Source organism: Octopus sinensis, linkage group LG16 (assembly GCF_006345805.1).
Source record: "Octopus sinensis linkage group LG16, ASM634580v1, whole genome shotgun sequence".
Lineage (NCBI taxonomy): Eukaryota > Metazoa > Mollusca > Cephalopoda > Octopoda > Octopodidae > Octopus > Octopus sinensis.
The window spans coordinates 1,906,085-1,932,119 of NC_043012.1; the positions used below are offsets into that span (position 1 = coordinate 1,906,085).

The 26,035-nt window shown below is 38.7% G+C and overlaps 1 protein-coding gene across 1 annotated transcript in view; it reads left to right on the top strand.

Annotated features, from left to right (window-relative positions):
* LOC118766466 (homeotic protein ocelliless-like) overlaps positions 1-25,844 on the top strand; it is a 48,054-nt gene extending 22,210 nt beyond the window's left edge. Inside the window, exon 2 of the mRNA XM_036509824.1 lies at positions 25,350-25,844. Coding sequence (XP_036365717.1) covers positions 25,350-25,568 — 219 coding nt within the window. The 3' untranslated portion in view covers positions 25,569-25,844. The remainder of the gene's footprint in view (positions 1-25,349) is intronic.
* The last annotated feature ends 191 nt before the right edge of the window (positions 25,845-26,035 follow it).

Consider the following 26,035-nt stretch of genomic DNA (forward strand, 5'->3'; position numbering starts at 1 on the left):
TACGTCTGCATGTGAATGAGAGACAGTGTGATAAAGCAATGAAACACACACAAACGCAAGACTGACCGAAGACAATAAGAGCGATGAAAGGCCATAAACAAATATCTATAAACATTTACAACAATAGACTGAGAAATATTTGTAACCAACACATTACAATTCACATTCTACTCAAGAAGCAGAGAATGATATATATATAAACTCACATCCCAATATATGCAATATCTTTATATATAAAAGTGAAGTTGTGTGTCTGTCTCCTACGATTTAGATTCCTAACTACTCCCACATTTTGCGGTGCAGTGTAACTAAAACCGGGTATCTTATAGTCGTGATTCATATCGAGCCCTTCTGGGTATTAGCGCGCGTCTACGATTTAAAAAAAAATTTTCCATCATTTTTCCCCATTTTTAATGCATTTTTTTGCTATTATATAAGGGAAGTAACTCTCTAAAAATGTATTATTAAATCTCAGAACGTAAAAAGCTACAGTAACACCCCTCCTTTGAGGTTAGCCATATTGAGATGGCTATTATACTTTACATCTCTAAAAATGCTTATATAGTTATTTCCCTTACAAACCCGAGCAACGCCGGGCGATACTGCTAGTTATATATATGTATAAGACAACAGGGACGGAAGAATGCCCCAACAAGGCTGCCGAGAACATTTGGTGCAAAAGACAATAAACAATGATGTTAGTATTGACGATGTGAGTGGATTTGATAGACGGAAACTGAAAGAAGCCCATCATATATGTGTGTGTGTTTGTATGCTTGTCTGTCTCTGTTTGTTCCCCCCCTCCCCCTTCACCATCGCTTGACAACTGATGCTGGTGTGTGTACGTCCCCATAACTTAGCAGTTCGGCAAAAAAGGCCGATAGAATAAATACTAGGCTTACAAAGAATAAGTCCCAGGGTTGATTTGTTTGACTAAAGGTGGTGCTCCAGCATGGCCGCAGTCAAATGACTGAAACAAGTAAAAGAATATATATATGTATATATATATTTATATTTACTGACTTTTACACACACACACACACACACACACACACACATATATATATACAAAATAAGAAAATGGAGAAATACACCTTAAAGGTGTATTTCTCCATTTTCTTATTTTGTATTATTAATTTGTGGTAAAACATTTTACCTTTGCCCATATAATACAATAAATGAATTAATTGCATCACAATTCTTAACATTTATGTATTAACTTTGTTGGGTGCTGTACTGGCAGTATATTGTATATGTGTTATCCCATGGTGGGTTGCACTCACAACCCCTATCTCAATTTGTAATTATATATATATATATATATATATATATATATATGTGTGTGTGTGTGTGTCTATATTTATAACCCACCATCACTTGACAACCAATGTTGTTGTGTTTACATCCCTGTAACTTAGCTGTTTGGCAAAACACACCAATAGAATAAGTACTAGACTTACAAAGAATAAATCCTAGAGTCAATTTCTGCACCTAAAAGCAGTGCTCCAGCATGGCTGCAGTCACATGACCAAAACAAGTAAAACAATAAAAGACTACTGTTCTATATTTAAGACATGGGAAATGATGTACATTATTTATATTCAACAAATATTTGTCCTCACCTTGTTTGTTGTTAACACAACGTTTCGGCTGATATACCCTCCAGCCTTCTTCAGGTGTCTTGGGAAATTTCGAACCTGGGTTCTCATTCCTAAGGTAATTTTTGACATCCGTATACCGCAAGCCAACCTTTACTGGACGATACCTCAACTTCATTTCCCACCATCCATACAGTGTAAAGAGAGGGATTGCTCAGTGCCTAAAACATTGTGCAAAGAATATAAGTAGCGATTGTGATACACACCACAAAGAAATGATCAAGCTCAATAATGATCTGTTAAGCAACAACTACCCCAAAAGTATACTATCCACTCCAATTATGAAAAAGAGAGAGGATGAGGCCTCTCCAAAAAGATACAAAAGATATACAGCCCATATGACATCAGGACAGTAGTCAAGAGTAATACAAAATTTTGCAAATATCTCCTTCGAGTAAAACCACCAATAGAAGAGAATATGACCAAAGACTGCGTGTACTCCATCCCATGCAGCTGTGGTAGGTTATACAAAGGCGAAACATGTTGCCCCCTCAAAATAAGGGTAGACGAACATCGCAAAGCTGTGACACAAGGAGATATTGATAAATCGGGTATAGCTGATCATGTATAGAAAAATGGAGACCATTTCCCCCTGTGGGATGAAGTTAAAATAATAGACAGAGAACACCACTGGAAAATACAAAATCTAAAAGAAGCTGCACATATGATAGGATACAACAACCTTCTAAGCAGACAGAGTGCAGATATGAGCAACATATAAGAACCGGTATTAAGGAAGGATAGAAAAATATTAGATTTATAAGCCCTAAAATTCACTCCATAATTGCCCATGGGCATATGACGTAGTGGTTAAAAGTGTGGGCTACTAACCCCAAGATTCTGAGTTCAATTCTAAGCAGTGACCTGAACAATAATAATAACATCAAAAAATACCTTAGGAATGAGAACCCAGGTTTGAAATTTTCCCAAGAAGGCTGGAGGGTATATCAGCCAAAATGTTGAGGACAAATATCCGTCAAACGTAAATGCCATTTTAAACCCAAGCAATGCTGGGTTTCTCTGCTTATATGTGTATATATATATATTTATATATATAATCATCCAACCCATGCTAGCATGGAAAGTGGACGTTAAACGATGATGATGATGATATATATATATATTTGGGCCTTACAGTGGGGCCTCATGGAAGCAATGACCAAGACCTTTGGCATTACATTGTGCTTGAGAAGACCTGTCAAGCCAAGCAAAGTGGCAGTCGTGGCAGATACCCGTGCTGGTGGCATGTAAAAGTACCCATAACACTCTTGGAGTGGTTGTCTTTAGGTAGGGCATCCAGCCATAGAAAACCATGCCAAATCAGACTGGAGCCTGGCGCAACCTTCCAGCGTAACAGCCCAGTCGAACCATCCAATCATACCAGCATGGACAATGGACGATTTGTATTATATATATTTATATGTATTATGTATGTGTGTGTTTATGTAGACACAATTGATATGTTAGAGCAAACAGGTATTTTAATGCCTTTTAATATTGTTCCACTGACTGGTAGGTATTATCTACATACCTCTTTTTCTCTGGTGGTAGTGGTGGTGGTGGTGACAGTGCTGGTAGTGTCAGCCATAGTGATAACAATGGGTATTATACTTGAAAAAATAACGTGTGCCAGTTTCCATAACCAGGCCAAGGAAAACTTTTATGAAGTTGGCATACATTTAAAATTTTAGAAATCTAATAATGAATGTGAAAGGTTGGTAGTTTCATAAAATGCAGCCCTGAGAAAAAGTGGGGGGAGAAGGACTGGGGAATTTAATTTTCTTTCTGAAGCATCCAGAGCAGTCATGGGCAAAGTGCAGCCTCCAGGACTTTCTGAATTGCATGCCTAATGAAAAATTAACTTCTGGTTTTTTTTTGGTTTTTTTTGGGGGGGGTTTTTTGCATATGCGCCTGCTTCTCGGAAAAGATTGCCCATGTGGGATCTTAGACAATGAGACCAGCAATGGGGGATAATGTGGGCAGCAGCAGTGGGTGTTGTAGTAACAGTACAAGGGTTGGTCAGTAAGGAAGATTTGTTTAGATAAACAGTCCCTTTGTGATGAAGGAGATTTTGTCTAAAATATGTTTGTACATGTGTACAAATTGTCTATTATAATGCAAAAGATTTTTTTTTTTCCTTTTTGTCTTTTCTACACCTGGATATGTCACTGCATATATTAGTTAGACACAGAGTGACAGCAATCAACCACTGTTTCTCCTCTCTTCCTTCTTCTCCTTTTTCCTCCACTTCTTCTTCTCTTAATTCTTCTTCCATTTTTTTCTTCCTCATTCTCCTCTCACTTTCTAATTCTCTTTTCCTCTCAATTACAAACACACACACAGCTCCTTCTCTCTCTCTCTCTCTCTCTCCTCTCTCTCTCTCTCTCTCTCTCTCTCTCTTCTCTCTCTCTCTCTCTCTCTCTCTCCTCTCTCTCTCTCTCTCTCTCTCTCCATTTCTTAATCCCATGTCAGTGGCTTCTTTAAAATATCTCAGCTTTTACAAGATCCACTTTTCTCCTATTTTAGATGATCCTTCTTCCTCCTTGCATATATTTCTCTTGAAATACTCACTGCTTCATATTTTTCTCACCAATCGCTCGACTTTCAACCTACACTCCCAACCTTACCCCATCATATACAAGTAAATTCTAATAAATCAGACTCCGGTTTCATTGGCATATATAGGTTCCCCACCTGGACAGGACGAAAATCCGTTCCAGGTGATCTGCTATATGCAGGAGGAAAAAGTGAGAGAAAGTTGTGGCGAAACAGTCAGCAAAAGTTCGCCATTACCTTCTGCCAGAACCACATGGAGCTTGGGTGTTTTGCTCATAAACATACATTGCCTGGTTTGTGATTCGAACCTGTGATCCCTCAACCGCGAGTCTGCTGCTCTAACCACTGGGCCATGTGCCTCCACACACATCTGCTTAGAACCAAATAGCATGTGCATGTCCTGTTCCATCTGCAGCCTGGTTTTGGTTTTGCTGCCATGTTGCACTTCTGGCACTCAAGCCCATCGGACAGTTTTTCTTTTCTCATTTTTTCGCACATGGGGCCTTAGCTCTGGTAATGCAACCTTCATCTTTTGTGTTGAAGAAATGGTCAAGGGCCACTCTTAGTGCGAGCACATCATTTGCAATGCTTTTTACTAATCACCTCCTCTAAACTGCTAACTAGCTCCCCTCACCATCTAATTATTTCTTTGTATTTCTAGCTCTTTACTAAGTGCTATAGATGCTAATCTAATTCCCCTCTTCGGGTACATCTGATATTTTAATTTCTACCCCATGCCAGCCAAGGTATGTAGAAAGGAGTAATAGATTCTTGTAATTTACATGGAAAACCAGAATGTCTCTGAGCCAAGGTTTCTGTGAGGAATCTCATTTCTACACAGTTACATTGCCTGGCTCCAGTTACAAAGTCAGTGTTGCTCCATATTCCATATAGACATTTTCCTATTTGGATTTGGCCACACACGCACACACACACACAGGTTTTGTTAATTCTTTTGGCAATTCTTTCTATCAGTTGTAAAAGAACTGCAAGTGAGCTTTCCTGTTTCCTCAGTTGGTGAAATTTCCACATCAGTTAGATTAGGTTCCATGGAAACTTGCTCATGGAACCTTATTGCTCCCTGCACAGGCATAAGAGCCCTCTTTTATAACTGTTTTGCTAGGAATATTTGTGTTGTTGTTGTTGTTGTTATTATTGGTGGTGGTGGTGGTGGTGGTTTCTCTTGTTGATCCAGAAGCCATAGTCTGAATGTGATAGACTTGAACTTAAATCATAAAGAGCTGGAACAAATACCACAAGGCATTTTTCTTTTCTGATGCTCTAAGCAATCCCTCCAGCTTGCCACCATTAATAATTTTCTAACATAGGCTCAAGACCTGAAATTTGGGGACAGTGGTTAGTTAATTACATGCGACCCTGATACTTAAATGGCTCTTTATTCTATTGGCCCTGAAGAATGAAAGAAAAATTGAACTCAGGTGGGTTTGAACTCAGAACAAATACCACAATGCATTGTACCCAATGCTTGTGAGTTATGTTTATGAAGGGCAGACACAGTCTATTTATTCATTTACATTCTTTAAATGGTTTACCTTTCAGAAGAATAGACTTATTAACAAGAAACTCAACTTGTTAATATTTCATTCTTCTCTACTGTGGTTAATGTAATTATTAAAAGCTTCTGTTCCCTGTAATTATTTCGTACAGTGTCATATTCTCCTGATTTACTGTCTAATGTATTGTTTTATTACAATGTAACTTATATCTGAATTGAAAGCAAAGTTGTTTTTCTCAGTTCACAAACAGCATACTCATTCTATTCTATGTGGGTATGTGTGAGAGTCACAATGGGTTTGGTAGCAAAATATAGACTTTGTGTATAGAGAACTGTATATGGTGTGTTTGTGTGTAAGATGTGTGATGATGTTTGTTAGTGAAATATGGGCAGGGAACATAGAGGGATGTACATGGTGTGTGTTTGTGTGTGTGTGTGTGCATGGTAGTGAAGCATGGGACAGTGAGAGTAAGAGTTAAGTGCTAGAGCTGTATTGGTGTTGTGCAGACAGGGAATATATTTGTTCTGATGAAATGGTGTTGGTGACAGTTGCAGTAATAAAATTAAATGTTGTTTTTTTTATTAGTAGTAGAACAGGCTGTAGCTGTCATTGTTCCATACTTATAACAAGATACTAAAAAGATTCTCAAGCCACTTCATTTGATAGCAAGATGATAAAAATAAAAACCAGTGAGAAAAAGGCATTGATTAGTGTATAGTCAGCCGTAAACTGTTTGTCTTTATGACTAACCTCCCCCAACTCTAAACTCGAACTCTTATATAAAAACACAATGATTGCAACTCTAGGAAGTCCTGTTTCAACAAGGTTTACAAACTGATAATTATGTCTTATCACTGTTGTTATTCCTATTCAGGTTTTCATCCTTCAAAGATGTTCCAACTGTAACCATCCCATCTTTTATTCAGACACATTGTATCTGGGAGTACATTATCTAATGTATAGTTTTTCAATATTAATGGCTATGAGATCCCCCCCCCCCTTCAGTCATGACTGACCGTGGGATTGCACCTAGAAAGTTACCCTCCCAGGCACAGGTCCGGACAAGGTTGTTTATCTAATATTATTTGATAGACACAATACATGTGTTTACGTGATACTAAGTTTCATTTGTTGAGAAATACCTCAAACATAATCATCAGGTACAAACCGCATACCATAACAAACTAAAACTTTAGCACATAAAAACATAGTCTATTAAATTATATATATATAGGCACAGGAGTGGCTGTGCCGTAAGTAGCTTGCTAACCAACCACATGGTTCTGGGTTCAGTCCCACTGCGTGGAACCTTGGGCAAGTGTCTTCTACTATAACCTCGGGCCGACCAAAGCCTTGTGAGTGGATTTGGTAGACGGAAACTGAAAGAAGCCTGTCGTATATATATATATATATATATATATATATATATATATATATATATATGTGTGTATGTGTGTGTGTGTGTGTCTGTGTTTGTCCCCCTAGCATTGCTTGACAACCGATGCTGGTGTGTTTATGTCCCCGTCACTTAGCTGTTCAGCAAAAGAGACCGATAGAATAAGTACTGGGCTTACAAAGAATAAGTCCCGGGATCGAGTTGCTCGATTAAAGGTGGTGCTCCAGCATGGCCGCAGTCAAATGGCTGAAACAAGTAAAAGAGTAAAGAGTAATATATGTGTGTGTGTATATATACACTCGCACATATATGTTGAGACCCCCTTTGGTCATGACTGACCATGGATTCGCACCTAGAAAGTTACCCTTCCAGGCACAAGTCTGGACAAGGTTGGTTATAGAAGACCAGCAGTCGCCCATGCATTACCGGCCTCCCCTCTCCATGCCACCGGTGTTATCCAATGGAAAGGCAGATACAGCTTGGCACCTGTGACATCGCAACTCATTTCTACAGCTGAGTGAACTGGAGCAACGTGAAATAAAGTGTCTTGCTCAAGAACACAACATGCAGCCTGGTCCGGGATTCAAACTCACAACCTCACGATCATAATCTTGACACTCTAACCACTGAGCCATGCTATATTAAGGCAATAAACTGGCAGAATTGTTAGCATGATGGACAAAATGCTTAGTGGCTTTTTGTCCATCTTAACATTCTGAGTTCAAATTCTGCCAATGTCATCTTTGCCTTTCATCCTCTAGGGGGGTTGATAAAATAAGTACCAGTTGGGCACTGGGGGTAATTGACTTACCCCCTCCCTACAAAGTCGCTAGCCTTGTGGCAAAATTTGAAACTGTTATTATTGTTGTCCAGCCCCAGTTCAGTCTTGATCCTTCAAAGATGTTCCAGTTGTGACCATCCCATCTTTTATTCAGGCATATTGTGTCTAGCACTACATTATCTAACATACAGTATTTTAAGGTGGCAAACTGGCAGAATCGTTAGCATGCCAGGAAAAATGCTAAGCAGCATTTCATCCATCTCAACGTTCTGTGTTCAAATTCCATCAAAGTCACCTTTGCCTTTCAACCTTTCGGGGTCAATAAAATAAATACCAGCTGAGCACTGGGGTCAATGTAATCACTTACTCCCTCCCCACAAAATTGCTGGCATTCTGCCAAAATTTTAAAACTAATATTAATGGCTACATAAATGGTTGTTGCTTGGCCCTCAAGTCATCCCTGATCCAGTAGATCTACAATCAAAAATGCTTCATCTGTGACCTCCAGTCTTGACCATTCCATTCAGTCACAGTATATCTAGAACCACACTGTCTAATATGGCCCTTCAATGACATATCAATCCCATTCTATGAAGGTATATAGCCTAATGGTTGAGGTTTATGATTGTAGGGCCCCAGCATTCAGCTCATGGACAGAGCAGCATGTTGTGTCCTTCACATTGCTCCTGTTTACTCAACTACAACGGATACCAGCCCTCTCTTTCTTCAGCTGATACATCTTAGCTGTTCTTCTGAGCAAAGGGAAATGGGGCCAAGAGGTTATCTATGTACATTCACTACATCAGCCACTAAAACAATTTGAAAAGCATGATACACATTACCAAGTCATAATGGTGACGGTAATTGGATGTATTCTCTTAGTGGCATTCCAGCGGAACTGTGATCAAAGGTTTTCCAGCCTTGCCTATCTCGTCTTTTACTCAGATGTAGAGTATCTAAAACTGTGTCTGTGTTCTTACCCATTGTAAAACAATAGGGGTGCAATGAACAATAGCAGCTTAGGTGTAGAGGAGTGGTGTTTGAGAGGGGGGTGAGTGCATACCCTTTTCTAGTGTGTGCAGCTTAGAAGTCCTTAGTGTATTCTCTATGTAAATACACAACTCAGTGTGTTGTAGGGGGGAGATAATCTTCTCTGTGACTTTGAGATACACCCACATTGATTTAAACTCTACACTGTAAGCAAATGAAACAATTATCTGCATTGCATTTTGTTATTTCACCTCCTTGTTGTACCTATTTTAGTGAAATGAACTGAGCCACTTTGATAGTGTTGCATTATAACCATGGGCACAGCTGAAAGAACCTATGTAGGCCAGCAATATATACACACACACACATGTCTACTTTGTAGAGTGTGAGAGATGAAAGAGTTTAGCAAGTATAGGAACAAGAAATTGGTCAGTATATGCATATTTTCCATTCACTAGTCAGCAAGTAAGGAATTCCATGTCTCAACACAAATTTCCTAAATACTTCACTTTTGGAGTTTAAGAAGTCTCCTAGATCAAGCAAATTCTTCGTGCTTGATTCAAGAGGTGGTGGTGGTGGGGGGGCTTCTTAAACTACAAAAGTGAGGTGTTTAGTTCGTGCCCTCATGAGGGGAAATCAGTGTTAGAGGCATGGAATTCCCCGCTCGTTGACTAGCAAATGGAAATTATATTGACCTTTTCGGACACAAACTGGTCAAAGGAAAATGATTCTATTTCACCCAGAAGGGATGCTCCTTAGTAGAACTTTGTTTCAGGGTTGTTTTTTTTAAACAACGCTGACATTCCTGCCTCCAGTATTAAAGAGGCTTTGTGCTTCTCCCCTGTAGGTCTGGTGACTCTCCTACACATCTAAGAGCGTAATAGGTGTGAAACCAATGATAACCTCGTGATCAGCCATAACCAACAGCTGCATTAAGTGTGTGTGTGTATGAATATATGCATATATATGTGTGTGTGTGTATGAATATATGCATATATATGTGTGTGTGTGTATATATATATATATATATATGTATCTATGTATGTATGAGTGTGTGTGTATTAATGTGTAATATCTAAATAAAGAAATAGACTGATGGAGTGATCATAGCTGAAACACTATCTATAACAGGTCTACTAGATCAGCACTAGCCTAGGGTTAAACAACATAAATAACAACTGTTGTCAATGGTCATGGCTGGAACATCTGCTGGGTCAAGGATAACTCTAGGCTAAACAAGAATAACACTTATTACTATTTAGATAAGATAAGACTTATTGATCACTTAGTAAATTGAATGCTTTTAACTAAGACAACAGCCTTCTTGAAACAGGATTTCCTTGCATTATGAGAATTGTATATTCATATCAGAGCTGGAATTTAAACTTACAGGGTGGATAAAGAAACTAGTATTTGGTGTGGTTATTGTAAAGGCATAAAAGGTGTGAGATTGAGACACCGATTGGATGACTGGCATCCGTCTTTAAAATTACCACACCAAATACTAGATTCCTTGCTCACTCCTAAATTTAAATTCCAGTTCTCATACAAAAACAGAATGGTTATAATAATAGGAAATCCTGTTTCAACAAGGTTGTTGCCTTAGTTTAAAGCATTTATTTTATAAATATATTCAATTGATGTATGTGTGTGTGTGTGAGTAAGTTTTATTATCATTCAATTTATTTCAAGATTTCCTGCCAATAGAGAAAGAAGTGATTTCTAACCAAGGATCTAGAACTACACTGTCTAATATGGCCCTTCAACGACAGATCAATCCCATTCTATGAAGGTATATAGCCTAATGGTTAAGGTTTTAGGTTTATGATCGTAGGGCCCCAGCATTCAGCTCATGGACAGAGCAGCATGTTGTGTCCTTCACATTGCTCCTGTTTACTCAACTACAACGGATACCAGCCCTCTCTTTCTTCAGCTGATACATCTTAGCTGTTCTTCTGAGCAAAGGGAAATGGGGCCATGAGAGTGTCTATGTACATTCACTACATCAGCCACTAAAACAATTTGAAAAACATGATACACATTACCAAGTCATAATGGTGATGGTAATTGGATGTATTCTCTTAGTGGCATTCCAGCAGAACTGTGATCAAAGGTTTTCCAGCCTTGCCTATCTCGTCTTTTACTCAGATGTAGAGTATCTAAAACTGTGTCTGTGTTCTTACCCATTGTAAAACAATAGGGGTGCAATGAACAATAGCAGCTTAGGTGTAGAATTTCAACAGCAACAACAGGGTATTTTTGTATGGTTTGCAATGTGTGCTGCCATGTATGCTTGTCAAGAGCAGGGCTCATTAGTCACCAACGGATCTGCAAATGCAAAATATAAGTTAATCCTAGCATGCACAATGTTCCTAAAGGTCAGCAATGGTCTTTCTCAATCATGAGTGGACGGCCATCATGTGCAGATTTGTATGTTTTATGTATGTATTCTCGTGCATATAGTTGCATATCTTGACATGCTCATATATATTTAAATTATAAACTTCTGGAAAGTTTTACAGATTTTTACAGTTACAATGATGGGTTGGATCTGTAGTCTTTGAATTAGTTTTTTCCGTTCTGGTTTTAAGAAGCCTAATTTCTCGAGATTGGTATTTAGGCAGTGTGTTACATATCCCAGGGCCCCAATAATTACAGGTTCATCATAGGTGTTCTCTTTTACACTGATCTCCAGCTATATGTTAACATCATCTGGGCAGCTAATTTCCACAACTGTGCACAGTTTCTCCATCCCATGCATGCATGTATACCTATGTATCTATGAAAAGTATGTATGTGTGCATGTTTATATGTGTCTGGGGATTGTGTGTCTACATAGATACATGTGTATGTATACATACATACATGTAGCAAACCAATGTCCCACAATCACTGATGAGTGCTATTGAATGCATGACCAAGACTTAGTACACCACTTTGCTCCTTAGGAGTGATAAGGAACAAATCAAGTCAGCATTCACTATCAAAAAGGCATCTTTCAGGATGATAGCCTGTTGGTACTGCTGCTTGTCCACTCCTTAAATCCCCTATCATACCTACACATAAAACATAGTGGCCATAAAAATATATCCAAAAGCATCCCCCTATCTATTCTTTGTTGATAACTTGAAGTTGTGTGGATCAAATATCAACCAAATAAAAAACCAATTGGACCTCGTTATCCAATTTTCTACAGATATTGGAATGAAATTTGGTGAGTCCAAATGTGCATTTTTGACAATAATGTATAGAAAAGTTGTACCCTCCTCTGAAAACCTAAAAAATAAACAGCTTGACAACACAACCTCTACAGTCAGGTGACAATTGTAGGTGTCTTGGACAAGATGAGAATGTTAGATATGATGGACCCGTTGTTCAAAAGCTTTGCAGCATGATCTTTCCTCTTGTCCTTAATGGCTTGGGATAAAAATTGGCCCCTTTGTCATCTTGTATGAAGAATACTGAATATCTTCATGCACGACCTGCCTGATAAGAAACTCAGACACTCCCATACCCCTGGCAAGGGACCTGATTGACTTGGAGGGATCGTTGTCAATCATGGCTTGGATCTCACCAAACAATTCAGGAGTTCGTTTCTTATCAGAATGATCAAAGTTAGTTTTCCGAGCTGCCATGCCTTCGTAATCACCATTAGACTCATCCAGCACTTTCCAAATCCTCTTCACTGTTCTCAGATTGACACCCAAACACTCTGAAATGTTCGTATAGCAGCTTCCAGTGCAAATGCCAAGCAGTACAGCATGTTGTTTCAAAATTTCTGGCAGAGAGAATTGCATCAAGGTGCACCTAACTCATAATAATCAAGGGGGTTACAGTCTGGCAAGTTAAGTGGCCAGATGTTAGGGGTGATGTGGTCACAGAAATTTTCTGACAGCCATGACTAGTTTCTTCTGCTTGTATGGCATGGTGCAGAGTTCTGTTACCAGACATAGGGTCTTCCAGCAGCCACCCTCTTGACCCAGGGCAGTACTACTGCCTCAAGGCACTTGATGTAGGCTTCCGTGTTGAGTGTGAGGCTGTGTGGGAAGATGAATGCAGGCATAACATCATCATCACTAGTGATCATTCCAAACACCATGATGTTGACTGGATGTTTGATTTTTATCACTCTCAGTACATGTTTTCAGGACACAGCAAGCCAACTATTGTTCTGTGTGCTCAACATCTGTTTGTATTGGATCTACCAGTGCCAATGCCAAGCGGTACAGCATGTCATTTCCAAATTTCTGGCAGAGTAAATTACGTCATGGTGCTGTTTTTCTCACAGATGGTGCCCAACTGTCACTATTCTGTGTAGATCACAAAATCCAAAACAAGCAATGCACGAAATTAAAAGTATAAAATGCTGACAGTTTACCCATTGCACCCTATATATATATATATATATATATATATATGGGCCTGATGAAGCCTTCCGGCTTCACAGACCCCAGTTAAACCGTCCAACCCATGCTAGCATGGAAAACGGACGCTAAATGATGATGATGATGATGATATATATATATATATATATTGTTATATTTCGGAATGGTCATATTGCCAGTTTAACCAATAAAAACACACGCACTATATATTTGGTGTTATTTTGCTTCAGTGATATTTATTTTTTACATTAATCTTAATCTTATTTCGGCCAAAGTTCTTTCGTCACACTCCTGTGACCGCATCAGTGGTCCTTTGTTTTCTTCTTTCTTATTTGTGTCTCTCCTTACTAACCGTCAGCCATTTTGTATTTCTATTGTATGTCTTCATTTGCGCATGCTTATATCTCTATGTGCGTCTATGTTTATTTAGTGTGTGTGTGGGGGGGATGCCTGTAATATTTGTATCTTCTGGTTATATACATTCTTGTAATTTGTATTTTGTTTTTGTTGTTGTTGCTTTTGTTCTAATTTTGTTCATGTGTTTACATCCACCCATTATTATCATTACATATGCTTGTATGTATGTATAACAACAATATTAGTAATAATAATAATCTAATCGAAAAAAATAAATTTAAAAAAGAAAAAAAATATATATATATATATATATATATATATTATACATATATACACACATATACACATATACATATATACACATATACATATATATAGTTATTCATTTCTATTTCTTTAATTATCTGTGTATTTATTATGTTTGCAGGATCCACTATCGTCATATGTTGTGGTGTGTGCTATTGCTCCATTCTAGTTTTCTATTCAGGCTAGGTTTATTTTCTATTATATGTGTAGCTTCTGTAATTTGTCTAATTGTTGCATCTGTTCTATGTGTGGACAATATCTTAATCTCTATGTTATTGATTGATCCCCCGTGTTCTTGTTCGGCGTGTTGGTACAGAATCGATGAGCTTTTACCTTCCTTGAGTTGTCTCCAATGTTCATTCACCCGCTCTCCAATGCTCCTTGCTGTTTCCCCTACGTATGTTACTGTCTTGTTACTGCATCGTCCCTCTATACATCTTATACTATAGACCACATTTCAGAGTATACAAAGGAGCCATGAAGAAATTTGATAATATATTATGTAATGATAGGAATGGAATTTGCCCACTCTATAGGAACAAGTCATGGAACACTATAGAAAGGACAAAAAAGAAAATGGGGAAGGCCAACTCTTGGTATGATAGCCATAAATACCAGAGTGTCATGTTCGTTGACACCACCCCTGGAGGTGAACTGGCGTACCGCTTTAGAAGGACCCTAGATAAACTTAAACTAAGAAAAGGTTGTTGAAAAGCCAGGCAACCCTATCAGATCTATAATTGGTAGAACCTATCCTTTAGTAGAACTCTCTGTACGGATAACTATTGCACTGTATGTAGATTTAGCCCACAAACAAACTGTAAAGCCAGAAATGTGGTCTATAGTATAAGATGTATAGGGACGATGCAGTAACAAGACAGTAACATACGTAGGGGAAACAGCAAGGAGCATTGGAGAGCGGGTGAATGAACATTGGAGACAACTCAAGGAAGGTAAAAGCTCATCGATTCTGTACCAACACGCCGAACAAGAACACGGGGGATCAATCAATAACATAGAGATTAAGATATTGTCCACACATAGAACAGATGCAACAATTAGACAAATTACAGAAGCTACACATATAATAGAAAATAAACCTAGCCTGAATAGAAAACTAGAATGGAGCAATAGCACACACCACAACATATGACGATAGTGGATCCTGCAAACATAAAAATACACAGATAATTAAAGAAATAGAAATGAATAACTATATATATTATATGTGTATATATGTATATGTGTATATATGTGTGTATATATGTATATATATATATATGTATATATATATATATATATATATATATATATATATAATTTTTTTTTAAATTTATTTTTTTTCGATTAGATTTATTATTATTATTACTAATATTGTTGTTATACATACATACAAGCATATGTAATGATAATAATGGGTGGATGTAAACACATGAACAAAATTAGAACAAAAGCAACAACAACAAAAACAAAATACAAATTACAAGAATGTATATAACCAGAAGATACAAATATTACAGGCATCCCCCCCCCCCACACACACACACTAAATAAACATAGACGCACATAGAGATATAAGCATGCGCAAATGAAGACATACAATAGAAATACAAAATGGCTGACGGTTAGTAAGGAGAGACACAAGTAAGTGAGAAGAAAATAAGGACCACTGATGCGGTCACAGGAGTGTGACGAAAGAACTTTGGCCGAAATAAGATTAAGATTAATGTAAAAAATAAATATCACTGAAGCAAAATAACACCAAATATATAGTGCGTGTGTTTTTATTGGCTAAACTGGCAATATGACCATTCCGAAATATAACAATATCTGTTTCAACACACGACTTCACATAAAAAATCTTGCACAACAAATATTTAAACGTATATATAAATGCCAAAACCTTCCCAGGCGAAGAATGTACTCCCCAACATAGATTAGTAGTTAGCGACTTCAGGATCAGAGCTAAATGGTTGCCCAGAAGAAGACCAGCTTGGAGGAGAAGGGTCTGGAAGCTTAAATTCCTGCAAATGGACAGAGATTTAGAGACATACTACTCGAAGCCTCTGACGAAATAGAAGGGGATATAGCTTCACTTAATGTGGAAGACAACTGGAGATTCCTACGGGACAATCTGCTGACAGCCACTGACCAGATCTGTGGATGGAGCAAAGTACCATCTCGACCCAGAGTAACATGGTGGTGGAACACTGTGGTTGACAGGGCTATTAGACAAAAGAGACAGGCTTGGAAGGACTGGAAGAACGGTGGTAGCAGGGAATTGTATCAGACAGCCAAAAGGGAAGCTAGGAGACAGGTTTATTTAGCCAGAGGGGAAGCGGATAAGAAAAAATTTGCCAATGTTCTGAGCCGTGAGGATGAAAGACTTGAGGTATTTCGTGTTGCAAGACAGTGTGTGAGAGAGAATCGTGATGTGGTAGGAGAGAAGTGTGTTCGCATGGATGATGGTTCACTTGCGCTAAATGAGGATGCAAAGAGAGAGGTTTGGAGATGCCACTATGAAAGGTTGCTGAATAAAGAAAATGAATGGGATAAAGAGAGTCTGCCGAATGTTGACCCAACAGAGGGACCAGCTATCCGAGTTGATAGTTCCGTGGTAGCTAAGGCAATTAGAAGCATGAAGACAGGGAAAGCCCCAGGCCCATCAGGAATTACTGCAGAGATGCTCAAAATATCTGGCAGTGTCGGCTATAACCTAGTCACCCGTATAGTCAACCAGGTGATACACGAAGGAGTCATACCCAATGACTGGTGTAGCAGCATACTAGTCAACTGCTACAAAGGTAAAGATGATGCCCTGGATACAAATAATTACAGAGGTATCAAGCTGTTGGATCAGGTAATGAAGGTTACGGAGAGGGTCATAGCCCAACTAATTAGAGAGAGAGTTAGTTTAGATGAGATGCAGTTTGGGTTTGTCCCAGGGAAAAGCACCACTGATGCTATATTCCTGGTAAGGCAGCTGCAGGAGAAATACCTAGCCAAAGATAAGCCCCTGTACCTGGCTTTCGTTGACATGGAGAAAGCCTTTGATAGGGTCCCCCGTTCCCTCATCTGGTGGTCAATGAGGAAACTAGGGATAGATGAATGGCTGGTGAGGGCTGTGCAAGCCATGTACAGAGATGCCGTAAGTAAGGTTAGAGTTGGCAGCATGTACACAGAAGAATTCAAGGTAGAGGTTGGGGTCCACCAGGGTTCAGTACTCAGCCCCCTCCTATTTATCATAGTCCTCCAGGCAATTGTGGAGGAATTCAAGACAGGTTGCCCCTGGGAGCTCCTCTATGCTGACGACTCGCTCTAATCGCTGAGTCACTATCAGAACTGGAGGAGAAGTTCCAGGTGTGGAAGGAGGGTTTAGAATCGAGGGGCCTTAGAGTCAACCTAGCTAAAACCAAAGTACTAATAAGTAGAAAGTTAGAAAATCCACAAATATCCTCAGGAAGATGGCCCTGCTCGATCTGTAGAAAAGGTGTAGGTAGAAACTCTATAAGATGTACCCAGTGTAAGCTATGGACACATAAGAGGTGCAGCAATGTCAAAGGTAGGCTAACTGGGAAGATAGTTTTTGTATGTGGCAGATGCTCTGGAGCATTGACCTCCGAAAATCTGCAGAAAACAACTTCCGTCACTTTCCGGGGGAAAAAACTAGAAGTAGTTGATAGCTTCCACTATCTAGGTGACCAAGTCAGTAGTGGGGGCGGGTGCGCTGAAAGTGTAACTGCTAGAATAAGAATAGCCTGGGCAAAGTTTAGGGAGCTCTTACCTCTGCTGGTGACTAAAGGCCTCTCGCTCAGAGTAAAAGGCAGACTGTATGATGCATGTGTACGAACAGCTATGCTACATGGCAGTGAAACATGGGCCGTGACTGCTGAGGACATGCGTAAGCTTGTGAGGAACGAAGCCAGTATGCTCCGATGGATGTGTAATGTCAGTGTACTTACTCGACAGAGCGTTAGTACCTTGAGAGAAATGTTGTACCTAAGAAGCATCAGTTGTTGTGTGCAAGAGAGACGATTGCGCTGGTATGGTCATGTGGCGAGAATGGATGAAGATAGGTGTGTGAGAAAGTGCCAATCCCTAGCAGTTGAGGGAACCCGTGGAAGAGGTAGACCCAGGAAAACCTGGGACGAAGTGGTGAAGCACGAGCTTCGGACGTTAGGTCTCACCATGGAAATGACTAGAGACCGAGACCTATGGAAGTATGCTGTGCGTGAGAAGACCCGGCAAGACTAGTGAAGCCATAATCCGTGGCCCCTACCTGGGACGTAGTCAGTCCACCTGTGCATACCTTCCTTCTTGTGACACTTGTGAAGACCTGTTGAGGCAAGTGAGAATCGAATCGAATCAAATCGAACCAAATCAAAATAGATGAACATCAATGGGATTTGTATCCTTGTGGTACCAGTGCCGGTGGCACATAAGAAAACCATCCGAACGTGATCGTAGCCAGTACCGCAACGACTGGCCTCCGTGCTGAGGGCACGTAACAAACACCATCCGAGCGTGGCCGTCCGCCAGCCCCGTCTGGCACCTGTGTCGGTGACACATAAGAAAACACCATCCGAGCGTGGCCGTCAGCCAGCCTCATCTGGCACCTGTGTCGGTGGCACATAAAAAACACCATCCGAGCGTGGCCGTCTGCCAGCCTCGTCTGGCACCTGTGTCGGTGGCACATAAAATCACCCACTACACTCTCGGAGTGGTTGGCGTTAGGAAGGGCATCCAGCTGTAGAAACACTGCCAGATCTGACTGGCCTGGTGCAGCCTTCGGGCTTGCCAGACCCCAGTTGAACCGTCCAACCCATGCTAGCATGGAAAGCGGACGTTAAACGATGATGATGATGATGATGATGATATATATAATCAAAATAAGCAGCAAGGATATCCAATTGTTTCATGCTACTTCATTTTATTAAACACTGTAAGTATTACATCAGTTTTAAAATGTCGAGCAATCTTCAGCCACATATAGAATTTTCCAATTAAACGGACAATGAAATGATTTCTATATTTTCTATCCCTATATAAGATACTAATATTTATTGAAATCCTTTAGAAAATTATCTAAAGGATATTTACTTAAAATTCTTAATATAGAATTTGGCTGTTAAATGGTAAGGGACATTGAAAACCTCTAGAGCATTAATAGTCTCTATTCCCCCTACCCCACTAACTTCAGCCTACTAGCTTTTTTCTATAATGCATTCAAATATATCTAAACTGAATTCCTCAAAATGAGGATGGGTTTATGGCTTTGACATTTGTACTACCTCTTCCTTTATCTACAATTAGAAAAAATTCTTGTTTGTCTCCATTCAACCAAGAATAAAATACCCCCTCCCCACTGATAGATCTAAATAACAAAGTGAATGAACATACTACTATCATGTTCTTAAGAATGAAATTAACCTCTCTGTCTATATATCTACCCTCTTTATAATGTTTGCAAATGAAATAGGGATAAGAATGTGCATTGCCCGTTTAATTGGAAAATTCTATATGTGGCTGAATATTGCTCGACACTTTAAAACTGATGTCATACTTACAGTGTTTAATAAAATGAAGTAGCATGAAACAATTGTACTGCTCTACCTTGGATATCCTTGTTGCTTATTTAGATTATAATCACCCCCATTTGGTTTATATGGATAATACAATACAAAATTTTGGTGCCTTTAACTTAAGTACCATATTCATCTGAATCTAAATTTTGCTGAACTTATATATATATACTATATTAATAATTATATACATAATTATATCAAAGAATCAGACGAGCCTCTCTTCGCACTGAAAATAGACGACAAATGGTGCAAAAAAAAAAAACCCACCTTAAATGTCCAATAGCACAGGTTATAAGTGGCCAAATGAAAAATAATAAATCAAATTTTTGGTCAATTGTGTATCGGAACCAATTTCAACCAGAATGTAATAAATACTTACTGCTATCGTCAGCACAAATATTCCAAAATATATAATATAAAAACAGTTGCAATTATATATTTTGGAATATTTGTGCTGACGATAGCAGTAAGTATTTATTACATTCTGGTTGAAATTGGTTCTGATACACAATTGACCAAAAATTTGATTTATTATTTTTCATTTGCCAGCTTACAACCTGTGCTATTGGACATTTAAGGTGGGTTTTTTTAGCACCATTTGGTGTCTATTTTCAGCTCATGGAGAGGCTCGTCTGATCCCTTGACATAATTATGTATTGAGTTGGTGCATAATTATTGCGGCTTTTTTTCAACAAATTTTATTCAACAAAAACAATAACAACATGTAACAAAAACATCTTTAAATGATTATTCCGGAGCATATTCACCATCTACTTCAATTACTGCTTCCCATTTGCTTGGCAGATGGTCAGACTGTCTTTTAAAGATGTGTTTGTTAAATATTGTTTGTGTGTGTGTGTGTATTCAAGATTAATCAGCCGAAATTGCTAGGATGATCCGGTTCTTGACTGAAGATTGAAGGCTTCGAATGTCCCGTCCATGTTTTTTGTATCGTCTTCTAAATGTTTTACGTTCTTGTCCCAGTTTGTATTTTTCTACATATAATAAATATATAATATATATAATTCAACCACCGTAGTGGTTGAATATATTCTTAAATCCACCATTTTGTCAATTGCAGCAGCTTCCAAGCTTCACCACTAATTCAGTTCTCATTGGTTAAAAGTGCTTATATTCTAAATTTACTTTTTAAATTTCAAAATTAATTAAAAGGGATTTTTCATAAATCAAATTTATATTAATGGGATGTAGGTAATTTTAACTTGTGTATATCTGATATACTTTTATAATTACTGTTGTATTGAATAATTATTGCTAGATCTAGATTAACAGCAGTCAGTGCTGTTATCACCAACTCAAAGTCTATCTAGGTTACTTAAGCCTGGTAACTGATGGTTTTGGGGTCTTGTTGTTTGTAACTTTTGGGGAACCATGGTGCAACCAACAAGATGGTAAAATTTCCTGCCATTAATTTGGTGTGGATGGGTAATATCAGATAATTCAATCACAAGGCACCCACTACACTCGCGGAGTGGTTGGCGTTAGGAAGGGCTTCCAGCTGTAGAAACACTGCCAGATCAGATTGGAGCCGGTGCAGCCATCTGGTTTACCAGTCCTCAGTCAAATCGTCCAACCCATGCTAGCACAGAAAACGGACGTTAAACGATGATGATGATGAAGAAAATTGAAATATTATCTTTCAATATTTTATAAGTTAACATTTTAAATTATTAGTTGACACGTTATTAATTATCTTATAACAGCAATGCCTGGAAAAATCATGGATTACATGGAAAAATGCAAGCTTGGAAAATAATATTCTTCAGATTATAAACCTGGAAAAGTACAGGACAAGTTATTACACCTGGAAAAGTATAGGACAAGCTATTACTTCAAGTAAAGTAAAGTAAAGAATAAGAAACCTTTTACTTACAATATTGCAGCTAAAATTAAAATTTGAATATTAAAACTTATTCTGTTATAGTTTACAGATAACACTATACTTATTTAAGGAGAATTTGGCTAATTTACTACCTTAAATATAGAAAAAAGTGACTAATTAGACAAACTTACAAATTAGCTGAACAGTTTTGTACAATAAATTTAAAAGTTGAGAACTGTAAAGAGTAATAAATTAGAAGAACTGGAATTCTTTGCTGCAATATTTTAAGTAAAAAGTTTCTTATTCTATACTTTACTAGAAGTAATAGCTTCTCCTATACTTTTCCAGGTAATAACATGTCCTGTACTTTTCCAGGTTTATAATCTTAGGAATATTACTTTTCATGCTCGCATTTTTCCATGTAATATATGAGAGAGATGACTGCGCAGGTATTGTCATGTGGTGAGAATGGATGGGGATAGCTGTGTGAAAAAGTGCCACACCCTAGCAGTTGAGGGAACCTGTGGAAGCGGTAGACCCAGGAAAACCTGGGATGAGGTGGTGAAGTACGACCTTCGAACATTAGGCCTCACCGAGGCAATGACTAGTGACTGAGACTTTGGAAATATCCAGTGCGTGAGAAGACCCCCGCAAGCCAAGTGAGACCATAGGCGTGGTTGTGTGGTAAGAAGCTTACTTCCTAACCACATAGTTCCCGGTCTCAGTGGAACCTTGGACAGGTGTCTAATACTAAAGCCTTGAGTGGATATGGTAGACGGAAACTGAAAGAAGCCCTCCGTATATATATGTGTGTGTATTTGTCGTCCCCCTATCCCCAATCACTGCTTCATAACTGGTTTTGGTGTGTTTATATACCCATAACTTAACAATTCAGCAAAGGAGACTGATAGAATAAGTACTAGGCTTACAAAGAGTAAGTCCTGGGGTCGATCTCTTCGACTAAAACGTTTCAAGGCGGTGCTCCAGTATGGCCGCTGTCAAATTACTGAAACGTGCAAAAGAAAAAAAACAATCTCTTGATGTGGGAGGCAGTGAAAAAGGGACAAGAAAAAAACTAGCTACCATCACTTTACCTGAAAATGTCTGGAGACACTGCTTCTTGGCTGCAAATTGCCATTTTACCGGGGTATAAGACACACGCCTATTTTACAAGTATATTTTGTAAGGAGTGGAGATGTGTGATTCTGTATATGTAAATACAGTATCGTGAAAGCACAATGTAATAAGTATGAAACTATACTTAAATCATAAATAAACTAAATTATGAAATTACCATTGTAGATGAATCGTGCGGAAGGAGAAGTGATGATGAATGGCTCCTTTAATACACCACACGGTCGATTACAATTAAATACAAAAAGTATGAATGAGTATGAGTGCCTGAAAGAAAAGAAAAACAACACAACCGGTAGAATGTTAAGAGAAGATTTTATTTGTGTGTTAATGTGTGTGCGTCAAAAGTACATATATAATAATAACAATAATAGACAGGCCGTCATGTATACATAATGTGTATGTGTGTGCATAAAATACAGAGCATTGAAAGAGTCTGTAACAGGACATTAGAAGAATGTTCAGACACAAGGAAGATAAATACCAGTTCGTAGTAAGGTACACAATAGTTGAAGTGCTGTAACAAGAAGTTGAGACACATGTCGTGTAAGAAGTTGTGGCTACTATGCCACTGCCGGTCACTTGATACAGGAAAATCTCGCAGGTTGTATTTGCTGTTAACCATGGTGAAGTAATTCACAAACAGTGAGGGGATGGAACCTGGCGAGTTGCTGGTGTTACTGTGTACGTAGAGAGATGTTGTTGGCGACGGAGATGGAGGTCCTGGTACTGCTGGACGAAGTGTTGATGTTTCTCCATGTGGCTGCTGGTGTTATGCTGTCGCTGGAACTGGCTGTGTGCTCTGTGGTCAGTGGTTAGACCTTAGAAGGTCTAGAACCAAAGACTTTGACTCTATGAATCGCTGAAGTTTTATAGCAAGCTGTCGGCGCAAACAGAGATTTAGAAAAGACTGTGTCACGGGACCTTAACAGAAGGCTGCGATTGGTTGGGTTGCGCATTGGCGCATAATAGAGCAAGAGACAAATTGCGCCAATACCAATCAATCAGAGTAGAGGACACAACAGGGTCCAAGCTACCGAAGGCTAGCTGTTATCTACTACGTCCGTATTCATGTATATATAACAGAGAGAGAAAGAGAGAGTCCTCTACACCATATTTCAGCTTTATCTTCTTTCGGATCGACTGTATAGCTGTTTATGTGTTGGTCTAGGTCAGGGGTAGAGAAACCCCTACCCGCGGGCGATTTGCACCTGCAAGCTTGTTTTATTGTGCCCGCAGGCTGATATACTCATGTGTACAAAATGTAGTAAATTTTTCAATCAAAATTTATACAATATTCGTATACCTATTTGCGACATAGTTCATGTTTCCACAACGACTTGAAAATGTCATTTGAATTAAAATTTTGTTTTCACTATAAAACAGATATTGCTAGGTTTCTACCTCTCCCCCACCCCTTGAGACCCAACTACACTTCAGCTGAAAAAAAAATGGAATACGTCATAAGTAATATAAACGTCCTAAATTCAGTGGCAGCGTTAATGAAGATATTACGCGTTAATTTAATGTTAAACTTATCTTTATTAATACAAGATTTACACAGATATGAGTTAGAACCTGTGATCTGCCCGCGGACCTTTTTCTCAGGAAATTTTTTCCCACCACACTAAGAACTTTCCCCACCCCTGGTCTAGGTAATTGTCATACTGAATGTAATATAAAACAAGTATTTCTTTCTCGTCGCCACTAATTAAGTTGAAAAAAAACCTCTCTAAATCCATTGTCTCATTGCTGCTAATAAATCTGTAACATTTACAGCCTCTGTCACTTAAATATTAATTCTTTTTGGGAACGGCGTTTTCTATCGAAAAAAGGTTTCAGCTCAGTATTTACATGCTTATATGTATAGCTTTATGCGCTTCGAGATTCGCTATTCCCCAACACCACCTCGCAAAAAAAGAAAAAGAAATGTATCACGCCCCATCGAAAATTTATGAATCCTTCTGATATCAACTTCAATATTAATTAATATGAAGGGGTAAAAACGAATAGCCTCAATTACTTCGTCACTAATTAATCTAAAAAAAGAAAATCTCATAATCTATGCCACTTTGCTGCTAACATATAATCGGTGTAACCTGTTGTCTCTGAGAGATATTGTCTATTTAATTCATGCTTGTGTTTGATTGTTATAGTTATTTTATTGACACCTGAAATATGAAAAGTAAAGTTATACCTGGGTGGAATTTGCGCTTAGTATTCAGTAAAGTTAGGTAACTCTGGACTACATTACTCCAGTTACCTCCCTTATCCTATTATTTTTAGCCTGAAGTTAGTTCTTCAATAAAAGTCTAAAATGATTATTTGCCGTTGCTGTTGTTCCTAGATTCAACTCACGCACAGAACCAAGACAGGTGAAGGTGTATCCGTTTATCATCACTATATTATATTAATGCGTGGAGGCGCAATGGCCCAGTGGTTAGGGCAGCGGACTCGCGGTCATAGGATCGCGGTTTCGATTCCCAGACCGGGCGTTGTGAGTGTTTATTGAGCGAAAACACCTAAAGCTCCACGAGGCTCCGGCAGGGGATGGTGGTGATCCCTGCTGTACTCTTTCACCACAACTTTCTCTCACTCTTACTTCCTGTTTCTGTTGTACCTGTATTTCAAAGGGCCGGCCTTGTCACTCTCTGTGTCACGCTGAATATCCCCGAGAACTACGTTAAGGGTACACGTGCCTGTGGAGTGCTCAGCCACTTACACGTTAATTTCAAGAGCAGGCTGTTCCATTGATTCGGATCAACCGGAACCCTCGTCGTCGTAACCTACGGAGTGCTTCCACCATTATATTAATATCGCAATTTTGTTCTGTTTTTGCAGGCTAGTGATGTGGTACCTTTCATACTCGACAGTAAATTGTACTCCCATGTGTTAAAGAGGATTGTTGGAATGGTAGCTGCCGCAGAATCTGTTCTCGATGAAACTGATCCCGATTTTGCCGAAGCTATTTTAGATGCAACTTATGGAATTCTCTTAAAAGGCCAGAAAAAGCTACTATATGACGAAGTGTTTGGGTTACACGTTGTGGACTCTCCCTGAGTCGATTCGTCGCCTATAAACACGAGGACTCGCCATTTCCTGTCCAGTTAGCAAGCCTGGATACAGTTTATGCCATGTCCGTAATCCCCATCTGTAATTAACATGTTAATTACCACTAATTATGTGTACATTCAGTGAGTTTTCTTTTTTCCATAACTCATCTATTGCACATTTGCCTAAATTCTACAGATTTAGCATAATATTCTAAATACTGTGGCACCATGATTTTACTGGTGATATATAATGGTTGAGTTTTTTTTTTCTTTCATGAATTTAGAGAGATTCCTTGGTGTTCCTAGCAATACTAATAAAAGAATTGTAACTACAGTAAAGTATTTTTCTTCTGACCGCAAACCTCACACTTGCTGTGCCCAAGTACGGCCAGAGCTGTAATATTTCAGATTTCCTCTTAGATTATTCTATGTTTAAACCTATGTAATTCCCTTCAATATGCTACTGTAATATAT